Source organism: Platichthys flesus, chromosome 7 (genome assembly GCF_949316205.1).
Source record: "Platichthys flesus chromosome 7, fPlaFle2.1, whole genome shotgun sequence".
NCBI lineage: Eukaryota > Metazoa > Chordata > Actinopteri > Pleuronectiformes > Pleuronectidae > Platichthys > Platichthys flesus.
In genome coordinates this window covers 16,323,453-16,335,771 of record NC_084951.1, presented here as the reverse complement: position 1 = coordinate 16,335,771, position 12,319 = coordinate 16,323,453, and the positions used below count along the sequence as shown (strand labels likewise).

At 43.6% G+C, this 12,319-nt stretch overlaps 2 protein-coding genes across 2 annotated transcripts; both read right to left on the bottom strand.

Moving 5' to 3' along the window:
- Positions 1 to 1,762: 1,762 nt before the first annotated feature.
- On the bottom strand, positions 1,763 to 5,613 carry hoxc8a (homeobox C8a). Its single transcript, XM_062391055.1, has 2 exons — positions 4,839 to 5,613; positions 1,763 to 3,414 (listed from the first exon to the last, which is right to left on the bottom strand). Exons 1-2 carry the CDS (start codon positions 5,272 to 5,274, stop codon positions 3,092 to 3,094), a joined length of 759 nt encoding a protein of 252 aa, XP_062247039.1. The 5' UTR covers positions 5,275 to 5,613; the 3' UTR covers positions 1,763 to 3,091.
- A 3,450-nt stretch (positions 5,614 to 9,063) lies between these two features.
- hoxc9a (homeobox C9a) lies at positions 9,064 to 11,757 on the bottom strand. The gene is made up of 2 exons (XM_062391071.1): positions 10,997 to 11,757; positions 9,064 to 9,940 (listed from the first exon to the last, which is right to left on the bottom strand). Exons 1-2 carry the CDS (start codon positions 11,538 to 11,540, stop codon positions 9,696 to 9,698), a joined length of 789 nt encoding a protein of 262 aa, XP_062247055.1. The 5' UTR covers positions 11,541 to 11,757; the 3' UTR covers positions 9,064 to 9,695.
- Positions 11,758 to 12,319: the final 562 nt, after the last annotated feature.

The window sequence follows — 12,319 nt, the reverse complement described above, 5'->3', positions numbered from 1 at the left end:
CTGTAACACTTAGATGCAACTCGTTGAATTTGACCAATCAAGCACACGAAATGATGTCAGTTGTTCCTCATGTTTTTCTCCACAGGTTAGTTTGACTGGGGTTGAATGTAAATAAAAAAATATGAAGTCAACAAGCAGCTTCAGCTCCTTTCTTTTCCATCTGTCTATAAAAAAATGCCTATAAATAAGTCTGAATATTCCAAATCAAACTGTACACCTGTTAAATTAAAATTAAAATAAACACATTGAATTTTCATTTAACGATAGGCCTATATATTCCTCTGAGGGATAGCGGTGTCCTGACGCTCGCACCTGATACCGGTATACAGAGTTTAAGTATTAACACACACAGTGTCTCACATACACACCAAATGGATCACTTCAGCTTAATAGTTAATAAGCTAAGCTCAAATAGTTTAGTATAATAGGCCTACCTGGGCAGATAAAAAAAAGAAGAATAGCGACTTGGACTCACCACGAGCTTTAAATAATTGAGATGCTTGACACCGACTCCAGCCACAGGGACACACGACAGCAGCAGTTAGTTGTTAAGTAGCACTAATACATTTGTATGAGTAAGTCAAATTTAAAAAAGGGGAAAGTCAGCAGCACCAGCACAGCGGCGTGTCTGGGCCTTCAATAGTAAAAATGCAGCTCTGAAATACATGTGAAAATCTGCTTTAACGCTAGGTGGAAGACAGAGAGGTCCGATTACACGTTTTGAAAAAAGGGGATCGGATTTCTGTGAATATAATCGAGCAGGTCCTGGTGTTTGAGCAGATGTAACAACACTCGAAGTGACCCGGATTGATGTATGTGAGGCACGTTGCTGTGCACAAATAAACGCGGCTCTTGCTTTTATGTTTGGCTGCTGCTCATATATGAGTTTCGTTTTTAAGCGGCGACCATAAACACAGCAGGAGGAGAAGATGAGACTCAAGGTGTTTTACCTGCACTTGGCCTCTCACGCGCTTTGATTCCAGAGGTTCCGTCTGGACGCAACACCTCCAGCGCCCCGAGCCTCCCTCATGCTCTGCCATTATTTAGTCTGATGATGAACATAACACGCCAGCAGATGTTTGTTAATCTCATCTCAAACCGCCATCATTCATCCCAAGATTCATTAAGAAAAGGTTGGCGTCCTCCCCGAAGAGAGGAAGTTTGTTTTTGATATTTTATTAAGCAGATGAATCAAATATGACCCAGGCTTTGGAGAGTGCGCATGCTGTGACTGGGACCCACAGCCTCTCCTTAAAAGGTAAAGGGAGGGATACGTGCGCAAACGCAAGTCTGGCGTTTATTTAATCGATCGCGTTGCAAAGTTTAAATTATGCAAACTTCAGAGAATGGGCGATAAAATATGCTCGAGCATTCCTCTTCCCTCCTGCCGCCGCCTGTTAAACATTTTGCGCACATGGGCTGGAAATTAAAGCATCATCAAAACACCAGCATTAGTGTATTTCCAGTTGAGGGGTTGATTGTTTGTTCCAAATTACCTCTAGACATGCTATGATATGAAAACTGAGGGCTGTGTATTGAGCCCTGATTGTTTCTATCGCATCTAAAAGTCTCGATCTTAAAGAGAAAAACTTTGAATCTGCCAATCAATAAATACAAAGAATTTGTGGATAACTGGCTTTTCACTTTCACGTGTGCATGCGTCATATTTTGTTGCGTGTTTTGCGTGGAAGCCGGTGAGTAGCTGCAGAACCACCGAGGCGGTAATATCAATAACGAAACCCAGAAATGATTGTGAGCCATCTTGTTTATTCGTGATTTTTACATCAACAATGGCGGGGGGACACACAAATCCGTCTTTCACAGGAGAAACACCAGGAAACGAGCATATTGTTCACATCAATATATAACAAGACGTACATAAAGATTATATTCAGTGCAAAACAACTACGCTATATCACCAGCACATTGAAATAAAAATTCCCTTACTTTTTTTTGTTTTAATCCTTGTAATTGTAGCAGGTATTATCATACACAGTAAAATGTGCGTCATAGGCAGTTTTAGTTGTTGGGGAAATAGCTTGCGATCGAATCAGAGCGATGCCATGTAAGTGTGGAATATAAATTCTGCAAAGGCAAGGCTCTGAGTTTAGGTAGTGCCGTGGTACAATCTCGAACTTGTTCGCTTGGCTTTGAGCTATAATTGTCTTCCCAAGACTCACAAATTGTCTTCAAACAAGTGTATATTGTAATATTGGGTAAATGCTACATACATAACTTAATAATATAAGGTTTTTTTGATATAGAACACTTTCAAAATTAAAACCATATGAAATCTCTTATATTCAGAAATCTCTATTGCAATTTCCCCAGGTTTTAGGTAGCATCAAAGGATTTCAAACGATTGCATTTCCCTGGTATATCCTAGAAAACAAGAAGATGTCTGAGGAGCTATAATGGCTAATCTTTGTCTAGGCCATTCACATGAAGACGAGTAAAACAGTTTACAGTAACAATTAGAAGAATAAAACGTGTGGGTTTCTACACAGGCTGAGGGCCAATGTAACTGCTGCAATGATGAAGATGATGTCTGAACACTCACGACTAAGTTATAGGCCTACATTGGTTACTCTGACTGAAATGATGATCTTATTTTTTTAAATGTAGGCTATAATCTATTTACAACACAGGTCGGCGTTGGTCATGTCTCTGATCTTATTGGCTAGGCTGTTGATGTTGTTATTATTAAAAAGCTAATTTGTGAAAGTTAAAAAACAAATAATAGTAATCATAATAATAATAAGAGCTAAGCCATTTTCCATCTATCATGCGTTTTTAGATTTATTCCCCCTTCTCCTACTACAAAAAAAATAACACAAAATGCCACAGGCTTGTGTAGCTTCTAGAAAATTTCAAATGGAAATGCGATGTTGGAGAAACGTGAGAAGGGAGAATCTTGTCTATTTATGACAGCAATATTGTTGGGATTCCTGTTCCCTCTAGACAAAATGAAAGGGTGGTCATAAAGTTGACGCTCTCTGCCTCCTTGTGACTCTTCCCCTGTTTATGGGACCTCTCTCTCTCTTTTTTCTTCCTTTTTTCAGCCATATAACCATAAAAAAGGACCATAAAATCACTCCTTGGTCTCTTCTTTCTCTTCCGCTTCTTTCTCCTCGGCCTCTTCCACTTCACCGTCCTCGTTGCCCTCCTCCTCGCCCTCGGCTTCGGCTTCGGCCTCTCCCCTCTGACCCGGAAACTTGTCTTTGTTGTTCTCTTTTTTCCACTTCATCCTCCTGTTCTGAAACCAAATCTTCACCTGCCGCTCGGTGAGGCTCAGGGCGTGGGACACCTCGATCCTCCGCTTGCGGGTCAGGTAAGGGTTGAAGAGAAACTCCTTCTCCAGTTCAAGAGTTTGGTAGCGACTGTAGGTTTGCCTCCCGTTCCTTCTGCCTGGGGCTTGAATGAAATAAAGCCAAAGGTTAGCAGGACGGTTCCCCATTAAAAAAAAAACACATGCAGATGACTTTTATTAATTCTGTGTTGAATTGCATATTTTTTTTCCAATCAGAATGAATAGGCGATTAATCCTGGCGTTCACCCCACGTGCCAGCTCATATCCACCCATACAGACCGTGGAATACCTTTATTTAAAAGTTGTGTACATTATCAGTAATATCTATTTTCAGTTATATCTATTTATAAATAAAATTCTTTGAGTAATAATGTTAATTTTCCGTCCTGTTTGTGCCATTAACAGTTGCTGGAGTGATCAGCTGTCTGATGCAACTTTAACGCCCACTTCATCAAAGAGTTCCTATAGGTGAGTATGAGAAGACAGTGTATTTTTTTATAATTTATTGTAAAAGAGTTTGTCTATTAATTTTGAATTATTATATGTATATTATGGCATGTTCCTACAAACCTCTTGTATTATGGTCTATTTCAGATGGAAGCCTTTTAAAGGTAATACGCATGGTTTACCTCTCTAGTGACATGGCTTCTAAATGCCTGATTTTCACACACACACACACACACAGATACAGACATACGCACACACACAGGACAAATAAGGAGAACGTATAGTGTGGAAAGAGGTGAAGGTGCACTGTAACAACAGATGGGGGCATGGCTACTGTTAAATGTCTCTGAGTAGATCAAAATGAGGTTTACACCTGTGTGGAGTTAATGTGGCCTAATAGCCTGAACATGATGATCCGTGAATGGAAGAGGTAATGTCTACAAAGCCTTTATGATTATGGCCGTCTGAGTCTGAGCCACGTTGGGCCTGTGGGTCGAATTACTTCCAAATCCTTAAAACCCGGATTCTGGATAAACCGGAGCATGCTGTGTCTGCAGCTAACCCCCCTGTCACTCTGCATGCTCCTTCTGAGCTGGGTGGTAGCATCATATTTTAAACTATGACTTATTCATCCTCCGTCCCCCCCCACCACACACACAGTGCCTTTCCGGAGTTTGGAAATATCTTATGTGAACGATAATTGACTTTAAAGAGCTGGTGTCATGAGCTGCGATGAGCAATCCAGTGTTTTAAAAGGCACTTTTCAAAGCAACAACTCAGCCCTGTATGGACATGTGCTGCAGAGGAACAGCAGCCTGCAGTACAGGTTGTATGTGCCCCATCATGTTCTATCACTTATTCCGTTTTATAGTTATTGAGTCACACTCGCGTATATATACACACACATGTGCTCAGGCACATTCAGCACACATGTAGACAAACACACACAGGCAGACACACGCTGACGCACACATACACACACACACACACACACACAGACAAACACGCACACACACAGGCACTCACAGGCGCGCGCACCGAGCAACACAGAAAGAAAATGAAATAATTGTACGATTCTGACCGTGGGGTCTCATCCAAGGAAACATAAGACTGGGAGAGGTGTTTTGATTTAAGTGGCCTTGTCCTTCTCCGGGGTTAGAGCTGCTCGACGATTTACAGTCTGGGTATTGCGCTAGGCTTGCGTCTTGCTGGGTACCATAAAGCGTTTGCCTCGGAAGGGCTTCATATCCATAAAATTTCGTTGCGTCTCCGTGGCACGCCAGAGCGCAGGGGTTTTGCTGGTATCCGGGATTCGTGATCCCCGTGGTCCCGTGGTGGAAAAAGTCCTGCACATGATGGGACGGGTGCTGAAAGCCCGGCGCGGCTGCTCCGGGTCCGTAGACCAGCGTGTGGCTGCGGGCGACGCTTTGTGGAAACCTGCAGTCGTAGTAAGTTGGCTCCAGTGACTCGCCGCCTTTGTATTTAGAAAAAAGAGGGTTAACAAAATAGGAGCTCATGTTTGGTTGGCATCAAGCAGACGGGCTCTCTCGCAGCGGAATATCTCCTTTAGGATGATGGCAGCCTTTTGTTTAGGGTCCCAACTCGCGCAGCGCGCACAGGCAGACAAACCGGAACTAGGAGAAACGCTGCCCCTTTGGACAATCTACGGCAGCTCACTCTCTCCGAGCCGTTCCTCTCATCGGATTTCTCTCGGTCGTGAGTGGGGTGGCGGTGTGTTTTTTCCGAGGCTCAAACCCGGCTCATGGCTGGTGCTTCGGATGTGTACGGGTTAGAAGCTGACTTGCTCGCCCGGCACAGTCACAGACGCTGCTCTTTTCTGTCTTTTTCCTTTTTTTTTTTTTTTTTTTTTTTTTTTTTTGAGCTTCCCACCCAACCACCCCCACCATGCACAGGCGCACCCCCCACTCCCCCCTCCTCCTCGTCATCCCCACTCCCCCCCCCCACCCCTTCATCTCTCTGTGACCGGTCAGACGTGGGCCCTTACGTATATATATCCACCTTGAGAGGAGCTACACTCATCATAACCAACAACCCAAGAGGCTTTAAACGTGATCAATGTCGTATTTACAACTTAAAAAGCCGAGCTGATCAATGGAGTCGAGGGGGGGAACGGTTAAAATATAAAGACTGCGAAGCATGATGCATTTCCACCACATGTCTGAGTGTATAGTTTGTCGTGTCGTCATGTGCGTGGAGGTTTTGAGGCAATAGTGCCCACCGTCTAAAGGTGTCACGAGCTGGTGTTTGCCCTCCCAGGCCCAAATGAAGGTTACGCACCCATTCCTAGAAAATAGTTGACCTTTAACTGACTGCAGGAGCTCGTTAAAAGCGATTATACACAACGGTACAAAAGCAAAAAATACACAACTGGAGCCTTGTGACACAGGCGAATCATTCGGGGTTTCACACAAAAACATCCCGGCCGTGTCACGTCGCCGAGCCGCAGGAGCAGAGCGGCACACTTTGCACCGTGCGCTGTAAAACACCGACACACGCAAATATAAACACGACCTATGAATGCAGGGTGCCGCTTACTGACCCCGTAAAACCGACGAGGATGAGCAGTAAATCTCCCACGTGGAGGAGTTCATAAAATTTTACATGGGATGTTTAGCCACAATCAACGCACGCACATTTCCACGCTCAATAGTCGTATGGACTCTCTCCCTCCTCCCCCCCTCTCTCCAAATATGCCAGTGTGGTTTTTGTGAGGTTACTGACGTTTTATACGCATCATCGTAAAATATGAAAGGCGCACGGGGCGAATTTATAGACCGTTCACACTCTATAAATATGCAGATTGACAATCATAGTTGCACATTTCTCGGGTGCTCTGAACTGCTGGTGCAGATGCTTCTATATAGTGAAACATGGAAATGTACAAATAAGCATGTAGCTCTTTTTAAATATAATAAACTGCATGTCCTAAATTATTCTTACTATTACTATTGTGATAATTATATTTGGTTGTTGTTTGATGCAATTCATTGTATAATGCTGTTGCTATTCCTGCTGTCAGTGTGGCCATGTATTGTATTAATATAATGTAATTGATGTTGAATGTTTTATGACTGCTATTAAAGTAGTAATTATATATTTTTAATACGCTTCCCTGACTCTTTGTTCATTATATTTTTACTTGGTTTGTTTTTCCACCGAAACCATTTTAACTGATACATAATTCTTCATAGCATTAAAAATACCAAAAACTATTTTAAAAATAGCAACATTACAGACACATAACGTCTTAATAATCTATTTATATATTTATAGAAATGTTTATATAGTTGCCCCTCGTTAAAAGTAATTCCTGTCTAGGCTCGAGAGAGGAATTCCAAAGAGCACACACGATGAAAGGTAATAAAAATACCACGTCAGCCACGTTGGTTCATAAAATCTTATAGATGGGATAAGATTTTCAAAACAAAAAATTGACATTTACTGAAATAAATATTTAACTCAAAACATAGATGAATATTGAATAGTATAATAATGATAAAAGATGAATTTGAAATAAATCCAGTGTCTGCACACATTATGTAGTCAACACGCCAAGCACCTTAGTGCATTCCTGAATGCTGTTCTGTGGCCTATTACGCAAAATGCGGTGCGGGACCATATCTGTCATTTTGTCATCGATAGGTTGCTATTCATTCTTGAGCCAAGCCACAGAGCTGTAAAAAGAAAAACCCATTCAACATACACACACTTTGCTCAAAACGTGGACCAACAGCGCCATCTAGTGTCGAGATGCGTACCTTAATCTGAGTGAGTCCACCAATCAGAAACAGCGATGGCGTGGAAAGAAAGGATCTCCCCATTTGTCCAGAGCCTGAATGATTCTGGTCTTTATCCTTAAATAAAGCAGCTGTTTACCAGCACATCTGGAAGCACACACCTCCACTCTCCCGTGTTGTACAACCAGCTCCAAGTGTGTGTTTTATCATTTAATACCCATAACCCCTGTGTGTGTACCAGCGTGCTTTTCAGCAGCCATACTTATAAACAATAACTATTGACGTTTTCCCATCTAACTGTGGGCTAATAGACCACTCTTGTGAAGTAGGGGCTGCGGATGGCCCATCAGACCAGAAGTCCCCACGAACAGTGCGCACGACTCTCCTTTGAACGCGTCCACCACCACCGTCCATTAAAACCATAAAGTAATTTAGCCCAGACGTCTAGCCAGTTAGTCGAGTTTGCTTTGTTCGTCTGCATTTGAGACAAACAGCCGAGCTCCAACAGGGGCTGTAAAACTGGCATTTTCGTCCGAGCCGAGCGGAAATGTGTTGGATTGGCCTTTGAAATTGTTGCATCCTGTCGGTATTGTTCGCCACCACAAAAAGGCAATTTAGGCCTATCCCAGGAAACAAATGCGAGACATGGGAAATTGTCTCTCACCTAAAACTCGGCTGCTCGGATTCAGTCTGAGGGTTTCTGCGAAGTGTCATCTAATTTAGACGGAGATTGATTTAGATTCAAAACAAATAAGCTACGCAGCAGTGGTTCATATTTACAAATCAATCTGCCTGCGTTCTTAGAAATGGGATATTGGAACAAAAGTTTTCAAATAGGGTAGAGTGTTATGTGCATTTGAATTAGCTCTTCTAAAATTAGTTTGTGTTGGAGTTCACACTGAAATAATGGCTACTGCTGCAGCCCCCCCCCCCCCCCCCCCAAACACACTTTAGTAAAAATGTAAACACAATAGCAGAAATAATGATCTGCCGCAAAACCATTACTACTATTATTATTAGGACAAATGTGCCTTTGCTCCACATGGTAAAATGTGCATTTATATAATTTGTACGCACATATTCCTCAGTCTGTGCGTAACTTGTTAAAGCTGAAAATGTGGCTGATTTAAACTCCCGTATAAAGAAATAACACAAAGCCTAAATGAAAACAACTCTGTCCTGCTTAAGTCGTAACTGCGCAGACACCGTGAGGCTTTCGGCTTCGTCATTGTGCGCAGTAGCAGAGCCCACCGAGGCCTTATATCGCTGTACACGACCAAAACACAGCAGAGGAAGAGTTGTGTGGAGACACAATTAATTAGAAAACTATTAAATGTTTGCGATCTGCGGCCTCGCTAGTACAATGATGATTGAGTGTGGCTGCACTTTCTCTGCGGCTTTTTTAAATTAAGATATTATGCGAGTCGAGGTGCAGTTCGTTGGGCCCTCGTGTGTAGCCGTGCACTAATGACCAAATGCGCAAACGATTGATGTCCATCTTGAGTCACAATAAATACAGACAACAAGCACTTAGTGATTATGTTTATATTTGCAGAGTTTCTATGTCTACACTCTATAATTAAACTCGTAGACTACAGTCCCCAAAAAAAAAAAAAAACAAGAGAGAGAAGATGCACAAATACAGCAACAACTATCACAAAAAAATACAGGACAAACTAGATCGCAGATGTTTTCTGTGTCTGTACAAAATACAACACCTGCACAACAGCGTACAAAGGAAGTAAACATGAGAGAAGAAACATTCACATCATAAATTATTGTGGGTTTGTGAAAATTCTAAAGAATTCAAGTATTTTCTTTCTTCTTTTCAACGTAAACAAACTGCTGTGGTAGACTTTTCTATTACAAGAACAAGAGAATTATAGATATTCATATAAAGGTATTTCAAAGTGAAAACAGGATGTGGGTATCTTTGAATTCTTTTTTATTTCTGGGTTTCTTTTTCTTCAACGCTCGACATAACGTGTTCACTGGAAAAATAACAGGATCAGCCTCAAACAGTCTCGAACTGAAGGTTAATACAAAATCCAACAAAGTGATAAATATGAAGAAGAGGGAGTGAGGTGGAGGAGAGGAAGGGGTCGTCGTGTGTTTTGGTACATTTGTGCTGTCCATGTGACTGGGTTCATCGCGCCTGAGCCCCCAGACTGCAGTCCACGTTATTGTTCTTTTCGATCGTTCTTTTCTTTGTTCATTTTCTTCATCTTCATCCGCCGGTTCTGAAACCAGATTTTGACCTGCCGCTCGGTGAGATTCAGGACCCGGGCCACCTCGTAGCGGCGGTCCCGAGTCAGGTACATATTGAATAAAAACTCCTTTTCCAGTTCGAGAGTCTGGTATTTTGTGTAAGGGCATCGCTTCTTCCGTGTGGAGCGGGCATGTATCCAATTTGCCACTGGGTTATCTGCAAGTAAAACAAAAGTGAAAATAAAGATGAAAATAATAAAAAGAAGAGGAGAGAGACACACACACACACACACATAAACAGTGATATTATCAAAACTGATACTAGAAGACAAATGACTGCCTCATGGGGGGGTGGTGAGGGGGGGGCGCGCCTCTGGATTCACAGCAATTCCAATGATGGTGATGGTGATGATGCGTCAATTTAAACACACCACACTGGGCTCTGGTGTGGAAGCTGATCGTCAACATTTAGAGGGAGAGATTCTCAGCTCGAGTCTGCACTGATTTGCTTCCTTGTCACTTTAACTTGCGAGTCACACCCGTCGTAAAATACTCAATGCGCTTATTCACTTTATTGGCCCATAAAATGGCCAGTAGTTCAAGCCGTTACAGGTCCGTGCTGAAAGTCCTCCTATGTGTCCCTACATTCCTCAAGTTGGCCGCGGGAGCCATGTGAATTTGTTCTGGATCCGGAGATAAACAGCTGATGTTGAACGCAACTATCACTGCGTGTGTATCCTCTCGTTATTACGCGTGTGAATAACGTGTGTAACCAGTGGGAGTCAAAGGGAGAAGTGTGGCTTTATGTCGCACGACTGGCCTACATTTCCCCTTTTTAAAGTCGACTTATTGGGGCTTGACTTGCTGTACGTGATGGCACGGGGTCAAAAATATGCTCGTAAAAATGCACCGTGAAGCGTTTGGGGATGAATATTGACTCATGTCTAAAAAAGAAACACCTCGCACGTTTTCCACATTAAGCAGCGTCCCTCCAAATTCAACGTCTTCCTGTAGGTTTGAGTCCATGTTTACAACCCCGTCTGGTTTTATAGCCCCAATATCAGCCTAATAGCGTTTGTCTTTTATAGTTCCTAAAGCTTCTCCCCCTAAAGCAGAGGCGATTCAGCGCTGCACAGCAAAGAAGAGGCTCAAACACTTTCTAATTTCATGCGGGGCGTTAAAAAAAAGCCTCCAAAGCAAAAGCAGTTTTTACACAATCTCAAAGCAACAGACTCGCACCCGGCTGTAAAAGACTGCAGGAGCTTGAACTTACTCGGATCTAGCTCCGGCTTCTCGTCTTTATGTTTCTCCGAAGCCAGGAGCTCCGACTCGGGAGAGGGTATGTTTTGCTGCGCCTTGTCTCGCGTGTCAGTGGACGAGCAGTACAGATAATCCGCGTAGGTCCGTCCGCCGGAGCCGAGGCACTCTCCGGCTCTGTGCTCCTGGAAGGCGTCGGGCTTCAGCCCGTAGTGCCTGCCGCTTCCCGGATAGCCATGGAAAGTCACTGCGCCTGATATCGGCTCCAGCCATGAGCGCACGTACCTCGAGTCTGTGCCTATGTGAGGTTGGTGACTGTATGGATGGTAAACCACTGATGACTGGGAGTGCACGGGGGCCCAGGAGGTGGAGAAGACGGGCGCCTTGGGTGCGAAGCTGCAGGAAGGGTAGTCGGAGCACTCCGGTACTAGGGACGTCTGTCGAGGGCCGCCTGGGTGCGAACCGGGCGCGGAGAAGCGAGTCGCAGCAAGGACATCCTCGTTTTCATGGTTGATCAAGGAGTCCACATAATAATTACTTATGGGACCCGTGGTCGACATGTCGAAGCCTCCCCGACTCTTTTACATGCATCCGATTATTATATGGAGTGTATGTGTACTTTTTTATCTAGCCATAGAACAATCAAGGCAGGTAATTATTTCTCAACGCTTCCCTGCCTGCTATTGGCTGCCTCGTCGTCACGTGATTATATTTACCCCCACAGAAATTGTACACTGGATCAATGCGCCACTTATCCTGGGATACCGTTGCACATAAATCGGATTAAAGAATGCGCTCTCTCGCTCCTTTTCCTCTCGGACGCACTGGAGGTAACTCTCACTGCCCTGTTTCTATAAGAAGATGATATTTAGAAGTGTTACTAGCGGTTGTGTGCAGTGGCGGAGGGGACCTGTGCGCGTCGCGTCTCACAGCGAGCGAGGCACTATTTGATGGTGTAATCAATCTCTGTCTGGCAGAAACCACCGTAGCCCCACGTTGCCGCGAGGAGTAGTGTTACAGCATTAAAGTGTTTATTGAATCGTTGACGAGTTTTATCCTTATTAAACCCGCAGAGCATTCGATAACGTGGAGGGTTTATAACTTCCTGCGGAATGTTGTTAATTTCTTAATAGAGAGAAGAGCCTTCACAGTAGCCTCGCGCTCATGTACATATATATATAGACACAGAGGCGAGGGGGGGAATCAAACTCCGGGATGCGGGATACCCCGACAATAAAGTTTTCACTGTTTTTAACGATGGCGCAACAGACCAAACAATTCCTAAGTGGGGATTTGCGGGAGATAGGCGAGGAGGGGATTCGGATTCTTGACAAGCAGC